Source organism: Cynocephalus volans, chromosome 14, assembly GCF_027409185.1.
Source record: "Cynocephalus volans isolate mCynVol1 chromosome 14, mCynVol1.pri, whole genome shotgun sequence".
NCBI lineage: Eukaryota > Metazoa > Chordata > Mammalia > Dermoptera > Cynocephalidae > Cynocephalus > Cynocephalus volans.
Genome location: NC_084473.1, coordinates 23,069,196 through 23,082,287, shown reverse-complemented (window position 1 = coordinate 23,082,287; position 13,092 = coordinate 23,069,196). Strand labels below are relative to the sequence as shown.

At 38.4% G+C, this 13,092-nt stretch overlaps 1 protein-coding gene across 1 annotated transcript in view; it reads left to right on the top strand.

Annotated features, from left to right (window-relative positions):
• ATAD2B (ATPase family AAA domain containing 2B) overlaps nucleotides 1-10,386 on the top strand; it is a 166,484-nt gene extending 156,098 nt beyond the window's left edge. Inside the window, exons 26-28 of the mRNA XM_063078237.1 lie at nucleotides 4,164-4,291; nucleotides 4,633-4,761; nucleotides 7,170-10,386. Of these exons, the coding sequence (XP_062934307.1) occupies nucleotides 4,164-4,291; nucleotides 4,633-4,761; nucleotides 7,170-7,211 (299 nt within the window). The 3' untranslated portion in view covers nucleotides 7,212-10,386. The remainder of the gene's footprint in view (nucleotides 1-4,163; nucleotides 4,292-4,632; nucleotides 4,762-7,169) is intronic.
• Nucleotides 10,387-13,092: the final 2,706 nt, after the last annotated feature.

Genomic DNA, 13,092 nt, shown 5'->3' with positions numbered 1-13,092 from the left:
TCTCACTGTCAAGTTTACCTTGTTATCAGAGAATCAGAACACTTTGTCAGCTTGTATCTTCCCATTGCTATATGATTGTTTTAAGAAATAGAAAAGGGGAGTGGTGGGTTTCTAGCCTGTCTTTATTAGCATTCTTTAGCCCATAGTGGGATGGGGTGAGTTGGATATCTATCCTGCTCAGTATACATTTCCTTCCTTGACAGGTACTCTTCTCATACTAGGCTATCTTGAAATTGTAACATGTTCTCTAAATTGTGTGGAGTATTCAGCTTTAGCCTGGGATTTAAGCTGTGTGGGAAAAGTTTTTTTGCTGCCAGTTTTTTAAGCTCTCTAGCAGAATTAGGTAGTAGGAAAGTATTATTCAAAGTCTTAGAATTCTTTTAATGGATAAAGACAGATTTGTTGTTCTTAGATGCTACCTGTTGAGAATTTTTCTTGTTTCTCAATATTTAATAATAGTAATTTTTTTTTGAAAATTTTTATTGAATCAAAATTGAGTATACATATTTTGGGGGTCCAGTGTTGAGATATGTTGATCAAATCCTTTACTAGTATATATATTGTTACAAATCATAATTATTCTTTATGACCCTTGTCCAATCTCACCCTGTCCCCCTCACCCTCCCTCCTCCCCACTGTAGTTACCCTAGATTTCTTCTCTCCTTCTCAAAGAATAATGGTTATCCTGTTGATTTCTTGCTTAGATAATCTGTCCATTGCTGAGAGGTGTGATCAGTCCCCCAATATTATCATGGAGCAGATGCTTCTTCTGTCACTCTGGAATGGGCTTGGTGGAGAGAAACATCCTCTTCTTTATCTCTGCTGGTGACTCTTCTTGTGTCATAGCACTCCAGTGGCTGGCAGACCATCTGCGTGGTAGTTGTGGCATCTAGCTGCTTTTGCGGCAGACATGGTTATTGTGGTGGCTGTTGTGGGCCACCCACATGGAGGTGATGTTTTTGGCATGCTCTTTGGCGCTGGCCGTGTATCTGATTGTAGGAGGGGGTCCTGTTCCCAGCTGCATCCCTTGGGTCCCTGGGCAGGCCCCAAGGTGCTGGCGCAGTGTGCCTGGTTGAGGGGAGAGGGGTCTGGTCCCCGACTCCATGCCTTGGGTCTCTGGGAAGGCCCTGAGGTGCTGGTGTGGTGTGTCTGGTTGAGGGAGGGGGGTCTGGTCCCCAGCTCCAGCCTTGGGTCCCTGGGAGTGCCCCAAGGCACTGGCAATGGTGTGCCTGGTTGTGGGAGGGGAGTCTGGTCCCCAGAACCATGCCTTGGGTCCCTGGGGGGGCCCCAAGGTGCTGGCACAGTGTGCCTGGTTGAGGGGAGGGGGGTGTCCAGTACTCAGCTCCATGCCTTGGGTCCCTGGGTGGGCCCTGAGGTGCTGGTGCGGTGTGCCTTGTTGTGGGGGGGGTCCAGTCCTCAGCTCCATGCCTCAGGCCCTGAAGTGCTGGCACGGTGTGTCTGGTTGTTGTGGGGTGGTCTCGTCTCTGTCTTCAGCCTCAGGTTCCTGGGAGGGCCCAAGGCACTGGCATGATGTGCCTGGTTGTGGGGGTTGGGGGGGTCAGATCCCCTGCTCCATCCCTCGGGTTCCCAGGTGGGCCCTGAGGCACTGGAGTGGTGTGCCTGGTTGAGGGGAGGGGTTTCCGATCTCCAGCTCCATCCCTCAGGTCCCTGGGTGGGCCGTGAGATGCTGGCGTGGTGTGCCTGGTTGAGGGGAGGGGGGGTCTGGTCCCTGACTCCATCCCTCAGGTCCCCAGGTGGGCCCCAAGGCAATGGCGTGGTATGCCTGGTTGTGGGAGGGGGGTCTGGTCCCTGGCTCCATTCCTTGGTTCCAATGGACCTGAGGCGCCAGCTGTGTGTCTGATCCGGAACTAATTTTTTTGTCCTTTGCTTGCTTCTGAATTGGGGGAACTTCCTCTGGGAACCAGTACTTGAGCTCTGTGGTTGAGCTAAATTGCTGCTTTGCTGTTGCTTCCCTAGGGAAGGCTTTTTGTGCAGCTCAGGGTTTAATGGTTGACCTTATAGGTATTTCTGGCTCTCCAGGGACCTGGTGCACCTGGGTTGTGTAGAAACTCTGATCTGGGCCTGAGTCTTTTCATCCATGCAATTCTATATTCCTGACCAGTCTCCTCTGAGTGGTCCTATGCTGACTGGGGTACAGATCAGCTGTCCTTGCTGTGCCCCAGTGTTCCCCTGGTGGGCTCGTCTCTTCCATGGCCCATGCTGCAAACAATTCCCCCGGGACAGGCCGTGCACCAGTCCTTTGTGATGACTCACCAGCCTCTGAGTGGCTCAATTTTTTCAGTTATTGTGGCTCCTTGCTCCTATGTGGGTCCACGGGAACCCTATTAGTGGTCTTGCTGGCCTGGGGGCTACCAAGGCACTCTTCTCCCCTGACGCCTCCAAGTAACTCCATCTGAAGGGCACAGCTGCAGCTTTTGCTGGCTCCTGCTCCATGCTCTCAGCAGTTCCAGTCTTAAAGCAGCTGTGGCATGAGATGGTCAGAGCAGTTTTTTCTTTCTCTCATCATGGCTTCTCCCACCTTCATGGACTTTATAGGTCTTTCCTCTTCTTCCCCCGAGCTCCAGCAGCACCAGCTTGGTTGATGTGACATTTTTATAGTTGTAAATTGGTTGATTTTGGGGAGAGAGTGACGCTGGGGACTGTCTATTCTGCCATCTTCCATACGAACTAGTAGAAAGTAATTTTAAGAGCAGTATTTTTTTCTGGGCTATCGTATAGACAGAACTTTAAAAAAGCGTTAAAGCTAGGGTTAAGTATTGAATGGCAGAGTGGGGAAAAGGAGAAATCTGTGGTATGAGGCAGAATGGGTACAGGAAGAGGAGTCTATTTTAATGTTATTTTTCTATGAGATTTCAGTAAGCTTACAGAAGAGGCTTAATATTATGTTTAATTGGTGATCTAAAAGCTTTACAGATATTTGTTGTGTGAAAGTGTGACCTGAAGTTTTCATTTGGAATTGTCAGAACAATATTACCTAGTGCAGTGATTCCTAATCTGAGTTCTCAGGCCTCTAGAAGTCTATGGATGTAGTAAGGAGGATCAGTACTCTGTTTTAACAAAACTCTTAGCATATGTTAATTGAGCTATAAAGGCTTTTACTTTAAAGGCTGCCTAAAATATTTCTCTGATATATCATGATATATCAAACTTCAAAAAGTTTGTGGAGAAGTAGAACTAAAAGATAATAGGAATCTTTCTGTGAATTTTTTAAAGTACCCATATGTTCTTTTACTGTTGATCTGTAGAGCAGGCATTGATGAGAAGAAAGAGTTTAAAGACTTGGGAGTAGGAGGGCTAATGCAGGGCGGAGAAGGAAGGTTCTCTTTAGTGCCCCTGACATGGGCCAGGTCCTGTATGAAATTCCAAAAACAGTTAAGTTTGTTTTTGTGTTCCTTCCCCCTCAGCTTCCTCTTAGAGTAGGTCTACTTTGGAGAAGCATAGGGCTCAATGGTTTATCCGCCATCTCTCCCCCTCAAAGTGCCTGGGGCTACCTCAAAATTTCTGTTTTTTCAGTGTGGCTGGTTTCAGAAAGATATTAGGAGGAAAGTAGTTAGATTATTCTAATTCACTCTAAGGTAGGAAAGAACACCAGCCCTATTACGCTTTTAAAAGGTTTATATTTTTAAGAAAAGAATGTTATAACCTAGATCAATCTCTAATAGAACTTCAGGCAGTGTTAACAGAGAACAATAAGAAATTTCAGGCAATGTTGAGGAAAATGTTTTAGGTGGGGAGGCAAGTTTGTAGACAGGTTGGCTCCACTTTGTGTTAATAACTGCTTTTCTAAATTGCTTCCCTTCTAGTTCTGAAAGCTCCAAATTTCAAAATGATAGCTATCATAAAGAGTGAAGGCTGTTTATAAGTCAGTGCTTAGAGGTGAAGATTGTTTTTATTTTCTTTTTATTGGGTATGTTTATTAGATGATATTCTAGTATGACTTGGCTTTCATAGCCATGATTTAATTCTCTTTAATTTGGGTTACTTATTCTTACCAAAAAAAAAGTCATTCATCATTTAAAGAATATACCCTTTTTCAATTCAAAGGATTTGTGGTGGGTAAAAGGATTTATAGTTGCTTAAGACTGATTTTTCTTTTTTAACTTTTACTTGCTGCAGTGCATTTTTTTTTCTCTCAATCGTAGGTGCTTCTAAAGTAAAGAAATACCGTAAATTAATTTTAGAGCAGGCGAAAACAACAAGCCTGGAACTAGTTCCAGAAGAGCCATCTGAGCCTGTGCCACCTCTTATTGTTGATCGTGAAAGATTGAAGGTAAGCTTAGCTATTCCCAGTCAGTTTTAAATGGATGGAAGGAGATTTGAATGTGTTTGTAGACCATTGAATAAAACTAATTTTGGAAATCTCCTGTTTTAACCTACAAATATAAGTGCCTGAGGGCATGCAGTAAAAAAGAGTTATGTGTGTTTTGAGAGTTTGAAAGATGTGGGAATAGTCTTGGTAATAAACTAAGCCCTAGAATCTTCTAACCACAGTTGTCACTGTTACACCATAGCATTTTGGTGCTCATTGTCTAACCATTTGAATATAACTGTTTCAGTTTGACTAGTGAAATCAAACTACATTTTATTCTCTTTTCTTCTCATTTTTCTTAGAAATTGCTTGATTTGTTGGTAGATAAAAGCAACAATCTGGCAGTTGATCAGCTTGAGAGATTATATTCCCTTCTTAGTCAATGCATCTACCGTCATCGTAAAGATTATGACAAATCACAACTTGTAGAGGTAAGTGCTTAGTTCATCTGTAGAATAAACAAATAGGTTCTTTTACTTGCCCCCCAAAAGAAGTTAGTTTGCCTAAGTTGTATCTTTCACCGAATAACTGAAGAATGTTTTGAAGATTTAAGATTAGAAGAATCATTAAGAGTTGCAGTTTGAAGAATAAAGGCTTTCTGTACCATTTTGTCTCAGGAATGATGTGCTCTGGGTCTTTTTGTCAGAACACAGAAATATATGGTTCTGGGTTGGACAGAATAGTATGTCATAATTTCTTCTGACATGCTGATTGAACACATCACTTGGGCCTGCTGGATGTGGGCGTGGCCCCACAGTCTTTAACACTACTCCCTAGCTAATGGAATTGGTGTGGGCAGTGAGACCTATTTGCCACCACACTAGCGGTTGGAAGAGAACTTAAAGTGATTCTCATTTAATCAAATCTAGTCCTATAAAATAGTTACATGAAGGAGTGGTTTGTCCTTTTTCTTAGATATTCTTTGAGATGAACCATTTCCTTTCTAGACAACTTTGGACCATAGGGAGGTTCTTCTCTTACAAGAGCTTATGAACTTATGTCTCTGTTCATATAATTTACACTGTTAATCCACACTTCTGCATTTTGAGGTCTTCTGAGCAAATGTTATTCCTCATCTACCCACTAAATGGCTAAGTGACTTAATTAGACTCTCTTTGTTCATTTGTCCATTAGTTTGTTTATCTGGTGGCCTGTTTATTAAATATTTATTGAGTACCTACCATGCTAGATACTGTGCTAAGTGTTTGGGGTACAAAAAACGAATAAGACAAAAGGCCCTGCTCTCAAGGAACATTTCTAGTATATTAAAGATTTATGTGTAGAGGATATGGTTATTTTTCATATGTTATAAGGAACATGGGATTTGAATCAAAGCAAGAGAGCATATAAAAATTATTTTGTAAACACTTTTACGAGTTACAATTTTACAAAGCTATATAGAAATACATAGAAATATATAGAAATTACAGGAAAGCACAATTGAGAAAATAAAAACATCACCCACTACCACCATGTGGAAGAAACTAGTCAGTATTAATCTTTTGGAATATCTTCTAACCTTTTAAAATGTATAGATGTACATAACATGTATAAATGTGTGAATATATATTTAAAAATTGGGATCATATTGTATATTTTGTTTTATAACCTGATTTTTTTCCTACTAAGCAATGTATGTTAAAACATTTAGCAGGAGTAATTTTTTTTAAAATTACAGTATTGTTTATATACGTTGTAGCAGGAGTAATTTTGATTGATCATATGGAAGAACTTTTTGATCAGATGATAATCTGTTAGTATAGCTTATTCTACAGAGACATAGAGAAGAATTTCTTTGGAGCTGTTTAAAGGGAGAAAGGAAAGCCAAATGTCTAAGCTGTATTTATATTTGCCCATTTGAGTGAAATGTGCAGGGTAGAGTTCTTTACATTTTTTTAATTCTAGAACTTCTTTGTTCATATCGTTTGATTTCTTTAGCTTGAATAGATTGAGTACTCTGCAGCAGTGAAACATCTCTCACTATGGAATTTGGAACCCTCCTAATCTAGGGGCTTAGTTTAGGGAGAGGACGGGACTGATAGCAGAATCAGCAGTGAGTAGCTTTCCTGGTGGTAGTGATGGCAGTCATTCATTTTGGCTTTTCCCCCCCCTCTTTTTCGCTCTGGTCATAGTGAATAGAAATGGGAACAGGCTGCATTCTCCTTTTTTGCATAATCTTCACTACATTGAATACATTCATCTTGCTTTGGGAGTTAGTAGAATGTAATGAGTAAGGAAGGGCTCAGGTTCTGGAGTGAGGCTGCCTGTATTCCTTATTCTGCCATTTATTAGCTATCAAATTATTTATCCCCTCTGTGCCTCAATTTCTTTACCTGTAAAACGGAGCTCATAATAATACCTGTCTTCAACCTTCCACATTGTTGTGGGAATTAAATTACATATATATTTTACATATGTTTATATATTTACTTATTTATACACATAAATATATAATATAACATCTAAATATTTATATATAGTCATACAAAGATATAAATACTTGCTTATATATTATATTTATATATTTTATATATCTATAAATTTCTTAGTACAATATCTGGTGTAATAAGTTACTCATATTACTGACATAATAAATTATCCATTGAGTGTTACTATCGTCATCCGCCTCCTTAGCCTAAATATAAAATAGGAGGTACTTTTAAGTGTCTAGAGCAGCAGACAGGCTATAGAGTAGGTATGCTATTGTAATCAGGAAAATACTCAAAGTTTAACTTGTATCTCAAATTCTTTCTGCATAAAGTTAAAGCGAATTCTTTCATAATTAGGCATACCTTTGTCTTTCCCTATTAGATAACATGCATTTTTTTTTCCCTTATAGGAGATGGAAAGAACAGTTCATATGTTTGAGACATTCCTATGAACTTTCAAGATGAGTGGTTTATCCTCTCCAATCTGCTCCTGACAGAGCAGTCTTCTGAGCCATTCAATTTCCAATTGCACCAATTATGTGCAGAGCCTTGATGTAAAGTGCTCTCTCACTCATTCTTTCTCTCTGAATTTGGTGCTATTGTCTCAGGTACCTGAAACCAACCAGCCTACAAGAACCAAACAGAACTTCAGAAACATGTTGTATTTTCCACAAATAAAAAATACAACCCCCCAGCTTGGAGATTTTGGTGCTACAGAAACTGCTTTCGCTTCTGCTCCTCTTTTCGTGCACTCTCTTTTGGAGACTTCTCTCTTAGGGAGCAGGCCAGCAAACATGAGGAAACTGGATGGGGCAGTTCTAACTGTGTTGAATTGTTTAAAGAGTGGGCGACCTGTTATTTTTTTCCCTCCTTTCTACTCCTTTTGTCATATCCCTCTACCCCCCACCCCAGGTAATGGACTGAAACCTGTTTTAGAGTTCGCGATGGTATGTTCTGGTGGGAAGCTGAAGAAACTGGATGAAATTAGATAAGGCTCTTTAGAACTGCCTTTAATGTGCCTTTTATTCATTTGAGAAAGATAAGGCTAAAGGGATGGGCTTGTTTGTAGCAAATAAATTAGAATGTTTTCTTTGGTCACAATCTTGGAAATAAGTTTTGATACCCTGTGTCATTAAGAGACAACCAGTGTTTTGGTATTAAATGCCTGTCTTGTTCTCAAAGCTCAATCAATACACTCAATAAGCCACATAATATACTAAAATTCCTGTATGGTCTGTTTCTGTTTGAGAAACACGTGATAAAACAACAACAACAAATAATACACAGTCCACAGAAAAACCCACACACCCAGTGATGACCAGAAAATAAATAGTGACAATTCTTTCTTCTGTCAGTGGCAATTTAGTAGTTATTCATGTTTGAGTTCCCAGAAAGAAATGATTTTCATGTGTAGTAAATTGTTATTGTTTTGTTTTAAAGCCAGGACTTGCCAAATGGACAGAAAAGAGAGGAATTTGTCAGAAGCTCCATAAAATTCATTTTCTATATGCATAATTGTGAGTGAGCTCTGATATGGTCCTTGAATAACAGTGTTATTGTTTAAATCCCTTCCCATAAACTTACCTTCACTACTCTTCACTTTGATTAGAACCCATTTTGGATCGTGTTAAGTGATTTCTGTGAATTGTACTTACCTGAAATTAATTATGGGTTACTAGTTTTACAAAAACTTTCTACAAATTTGGAGACACAGTCTAGGCAGTTGCAAAGAGGCAAAGGGAGTGCAGTGACATTTTTTATCAGATGATTTTTAAACAAAAAGAAAATTTTGCTGACAAGTTGGCTTGATGTCTTCATTCATTATAGCCGTTAACTGCAGGTGTGTCTTTCCAATATATGCAACACATGTAGTTTGGGTTTTAATTAGGGCAAATGGTCTTGGACTACTGCAGAGATACTGAGCTACCTCAGCTTTTTGTATTTTAGTTACCAACAGTGTTTACAGAGTCCTGTAATCACTTTGCCACCGTTTACATGCTGAAGCTAAGGTACTTTCTCCTTGTCTCTGGCTATTTGTAGTGGGCAGAAAGCACACTTTGGCCATTGGCTACTGCAGTAATCTTAAATGCTTCTTTGTATTTACATTTCCATTTAATGTCTTCTAATTCTAGCTTAATTTTATTTAAATGCCACTTGTTTTCTTTATACCTAGTCTATGAAGTTTTCGTAATATTCAGTTAGTCGTATAATTCAAGATGCTACCCATGTAGACACACTGTATTTTTAAGATGGGCAAGTGCGATTAACGATGAACCATTTTAAAGGGGAGGTTATTTGAAACCTCTAATTTGATTATTGGGAGGATTTTCGTGCTTTCTTTAGTATTTATTACCATCATACCAGTTCAAACTATTTTACTGTCTAATACATTAGCATTTTGTATTTTGATGGAAATTGTTACAGAATTTAAAGATTTGATGAAATAAGATGTAGCAGATTTTTTGTAGCAAGTTTCTGGTAAAAGGGTTTTTTGCAAGTCTCAGGTTCTTGCTGCACTATTTTTTTTTAAATATTTATTCCAGTTACTCTAATTCAGAAGCATTCTGTTCAAGTAACAGCAGCACTTGTGAAAGGAAAAACACGCACATGTTTTTAGTAGCTTACTAAATTTGTACAAGTTAAGATTTTAGCCATCAGTGAGTTTGACAAGGGAAATTTATTTATGTTCAGCATTAATATGCTTACAAAAGATCAAGTTGGGTTTTTTTTATTGTAATGTTAATGAAGATGGAGAAATTGGAGGCAACCTCAGTATAGGAACTGCCACTTTGAACAGTTTAGGTCTTAAAGAGAAAGCCAGTCAAATGCCAAGGGGAGAAAAATAAGCTGAAATTGTACCAACTCCTCTGGCCCCATTTCCCCCTCAAAAGAAAAACACTACACCAGTTTTGCTTATTTTACAGATATCTGGTGGTTCTGTGGTTTAAAGCAGCTTGTGAAATTATTCAAGTGGAATCAAGTTTGTTTACCTTTCTGTAAGTTCTTAATTTTTGCTGTATAGCATTGGCAAAAAATATATACAAATTGACCTCTGTTCTTATTTCCTATTGTGAGCATTATAAATGATAAGCTCCTGTGCAAAACCTTGCTCTCAGATCAGTAAAATATGTATCTCAGCTCAGCTTAGCAATAGCTCATGCTCAGCTGTGGGGACCTTGGGGACCCTGGGAGCTTTTTGAAGATGATGGAACCGCACTAGGGTTGAAACTGATGGCTGTGGAGTTGATTGTGTTTTCGAGCTTGAATCTCACCTGTGATTAATTTTTTTGTTTGTTTTACATCTTTTTGTGACTTGATTTTTCTCATATGCCAATGTATTTATAGGTTTACTGGGTTTTATTTTGGGGCAGTGGGGTGGTAATTTCTTATCTTCCCTTTTTTGATTAAGTTGGTTCAGCTATGGTGCTATTCAGTAGATATCTTCATTGTCAGGTCCCGTAGCTGAATGCCATTGTTATTATAATTATTATTTGTAATCATATTGTAAGCTTGAATTTGGGCTTGTACCTGCATCTTTTGTATTTTGTACATTTGGTTACTTAGACTTTGGGAGTCCTATTTGGTTTCAGTCATGTATGTCTACTTTGTAGATTAAGTGGACTTCATCAACTATGGTCTATTTTGGATTTGTAGTTTAATTTAGAATTGTGTTAAATTGATGTTTTGCATTTGACTTCCTTTTACATTAGTTTGAAGTAAATTATTTAATTTTTGAATTCTGGAATTTGAACATTTACTGTAATTTGTAATATAACTGCTGTGAAATACTTGAATAAAGATGACAAGAAAAACATGTCTTTCTTTAGCTTAATTATGATAACTGTTGGCTGCAAATGTAGTGCTGCTTTTCTAGCTGGTTTAATCTGTTTTACAGATGGGGCACTATTGATGTTTATTAAGCAACCAAAAAGTTTTGTTATGTGTTCCTTTTTTATTTTAAGTACACTTCAGGATATTTTAGCTGAAAGAATTTTCTGTTAAAAAAGTATGGTTTTAATTTCAGCTGAAGATTGTCTAAAATATGTTTATAGAAACGAATGATTACTTTTGAAATTTGTTTTTGTAACTGGAAGACTATGGCATAATATATGATCAGGTAGTATGGTTCATTTATTTTATAGTGTTTCCCTTTTTATCAGGTTATCAGCATACTTTGAAAAACACAGTACATAATATGGAGAGAGATTTCATACCAGCGTTTTGAAGGGCTTGCTTCAAGGGGATAGAATGTTCTTGGCTTTAGAATGCTATTTTTGCTGTCTGCCTTGAAACACCTTTTTATGTTCCTTTACTACACTTATCTTCCTCAATAAAAATCCTTAATTCTTTTGTTCTTTTTTGAATTACAGTGAAAAGGAACTAGTTGAATTTGAGTAAGACTTTGTTTTTCTTGATTTTGCAGATTGTGTAATTTTTACTTTTGATTGTCTATATAAAAAGATTGGTAATGAGAAACCAAAGTGTTTTGACAAAGTGTTGTTCAGAGTTCTGAGAGGGTACCAATTAATTCTGTTTAGGAATGAAGAAAATGAAGCAAGCCTTTAGAGCTGATATTTTATTTGCTATTTGCCTCTATCAGGCTTTTCTAGAGTCTAGCCCTACTTCACCAAAATTTTTTCTTGGTTTCTTGTGACCTTTCATATTATATCATATCAGATGTATTGGTATAGCTCATGCTGATCTTTCTTCAGAACTTAGTTGTATTCTCTACTGCATGACATAGTAAGTTACTAATGTTATACAAAACTTAGTAATTTATTCACGTGGGAATGGGCAGATACCAAAAAGTATCATATTTCTTCTGTATTCCCTATAGGAATTTAAAACAATGCTAGAAACATAGTAGATGCTTATTTAATTCTTTTGCTTAACATGGAAAGCTGAAATTTACCTAAATTATTTTTTCATTTGACAGACATATGGTGAGTGCCTACCATGTACCAGGCACTGTTGCAGGTTCTGGAAATAATGCAGCAAACTAAACAGAAAAAGCCCTTGTCTTCATAGAGCTTAAATTCTTTTAGATGTTATATGCCAGGTTTCTGTAACAGATGATCAGGTGATCAGAGTTTATTTTTTTTTAAGTGTGATCCTCTTAAAAGCTCTTTAAAAGCTATTTAAGCAGTGAATGAAGCATTTTGTTGTTAAGAGTTTGCCAAGAGGGTTGGCCCATGGCTTACTTGGGAGAGTGTGGTGCTGATAACACCAAGGCCATGGGTTCGGGTCCCTATATAAGGATGGCCGGTTAGCTCACTTGGGAGAGTGTGGTGCTGACAACACCAAGTCAAGGGTTAAGATCCCCTTACCAGTCATCTCTTAAAAAACAAACAAAAAAGAATTTGCCAGGAACTCTTTTTTTCCCTCCATGCTTTCCTGATATTTTCCATCTTGGTAAGAATCTTACCTGTCATCCTAAATTTTTATCTTGTTTATGGCCCATCTCATTCTAATCATGCAGCACGTTCTGTTGATATTTTCCCCCTAAGCACGTCTCATTTCCACTACCCTTTCTTCATTTTTATTGCTGCTTAGTTTGGGCACTAATCCTTTTGTTTGGACTAGTGTAATAGCTGTCAGTTCAGTAAGCATTTAAACATTTATTTAGTGCCTACAGAGTGCTAGGTATTGGAATATAAAGATGAGCAAGACATTGTGTCTGTCTTCAAGGAGATTTTTATAATTTAACATACTTGTATCATATTCACTATGTGCTAGGGACTGTTCTGAATGCTATACAGATACAAATGAAAACTTTTCATCCCATGAGAACTTTCTGAGATAGGTGTTATTATTATTTCCATTTTACAGACTAGGAATCTGAGACATAGGTTAAGTAATTTGCTCAAAGTCACATAGCCAGAATTCAAATGCAGGCAGTTTGGCTCCAGAGTTGATGCCCTTAATCGCAGTGTTTGACCTCTTCTCGAGGGGGTAGACTGGTACACAAACATATTGTTTCAGTATAATATGGCATGAGTTAAAATTGAGTTATGCATAAGGCACTGTATGTGCACAGAGGAGGAGCATGTAGCTCAACCTCAAGAAAGTCTTCCTGGGAAACCCAGTGACTAAGCTGAAAGCATCAGGAAGGGGAGGGCCTTCCAGGCAGAAGAAACAACAAAAGCATAGGCTGAGAAAGGAAATAGTATGACAGCTGCAGAGAAAAGTACAAGCAGTTCTGTATCACCACAGGTCAACATCTATTTAACAGATTTTTTTGAGCAACGTCAGTTGCCAACCACAGTTCTCGGCACTGGGGTTTCAGCTGAGGACAGGACAGCAATGTCCTTATTTTTTTGGAGCTTACAATCT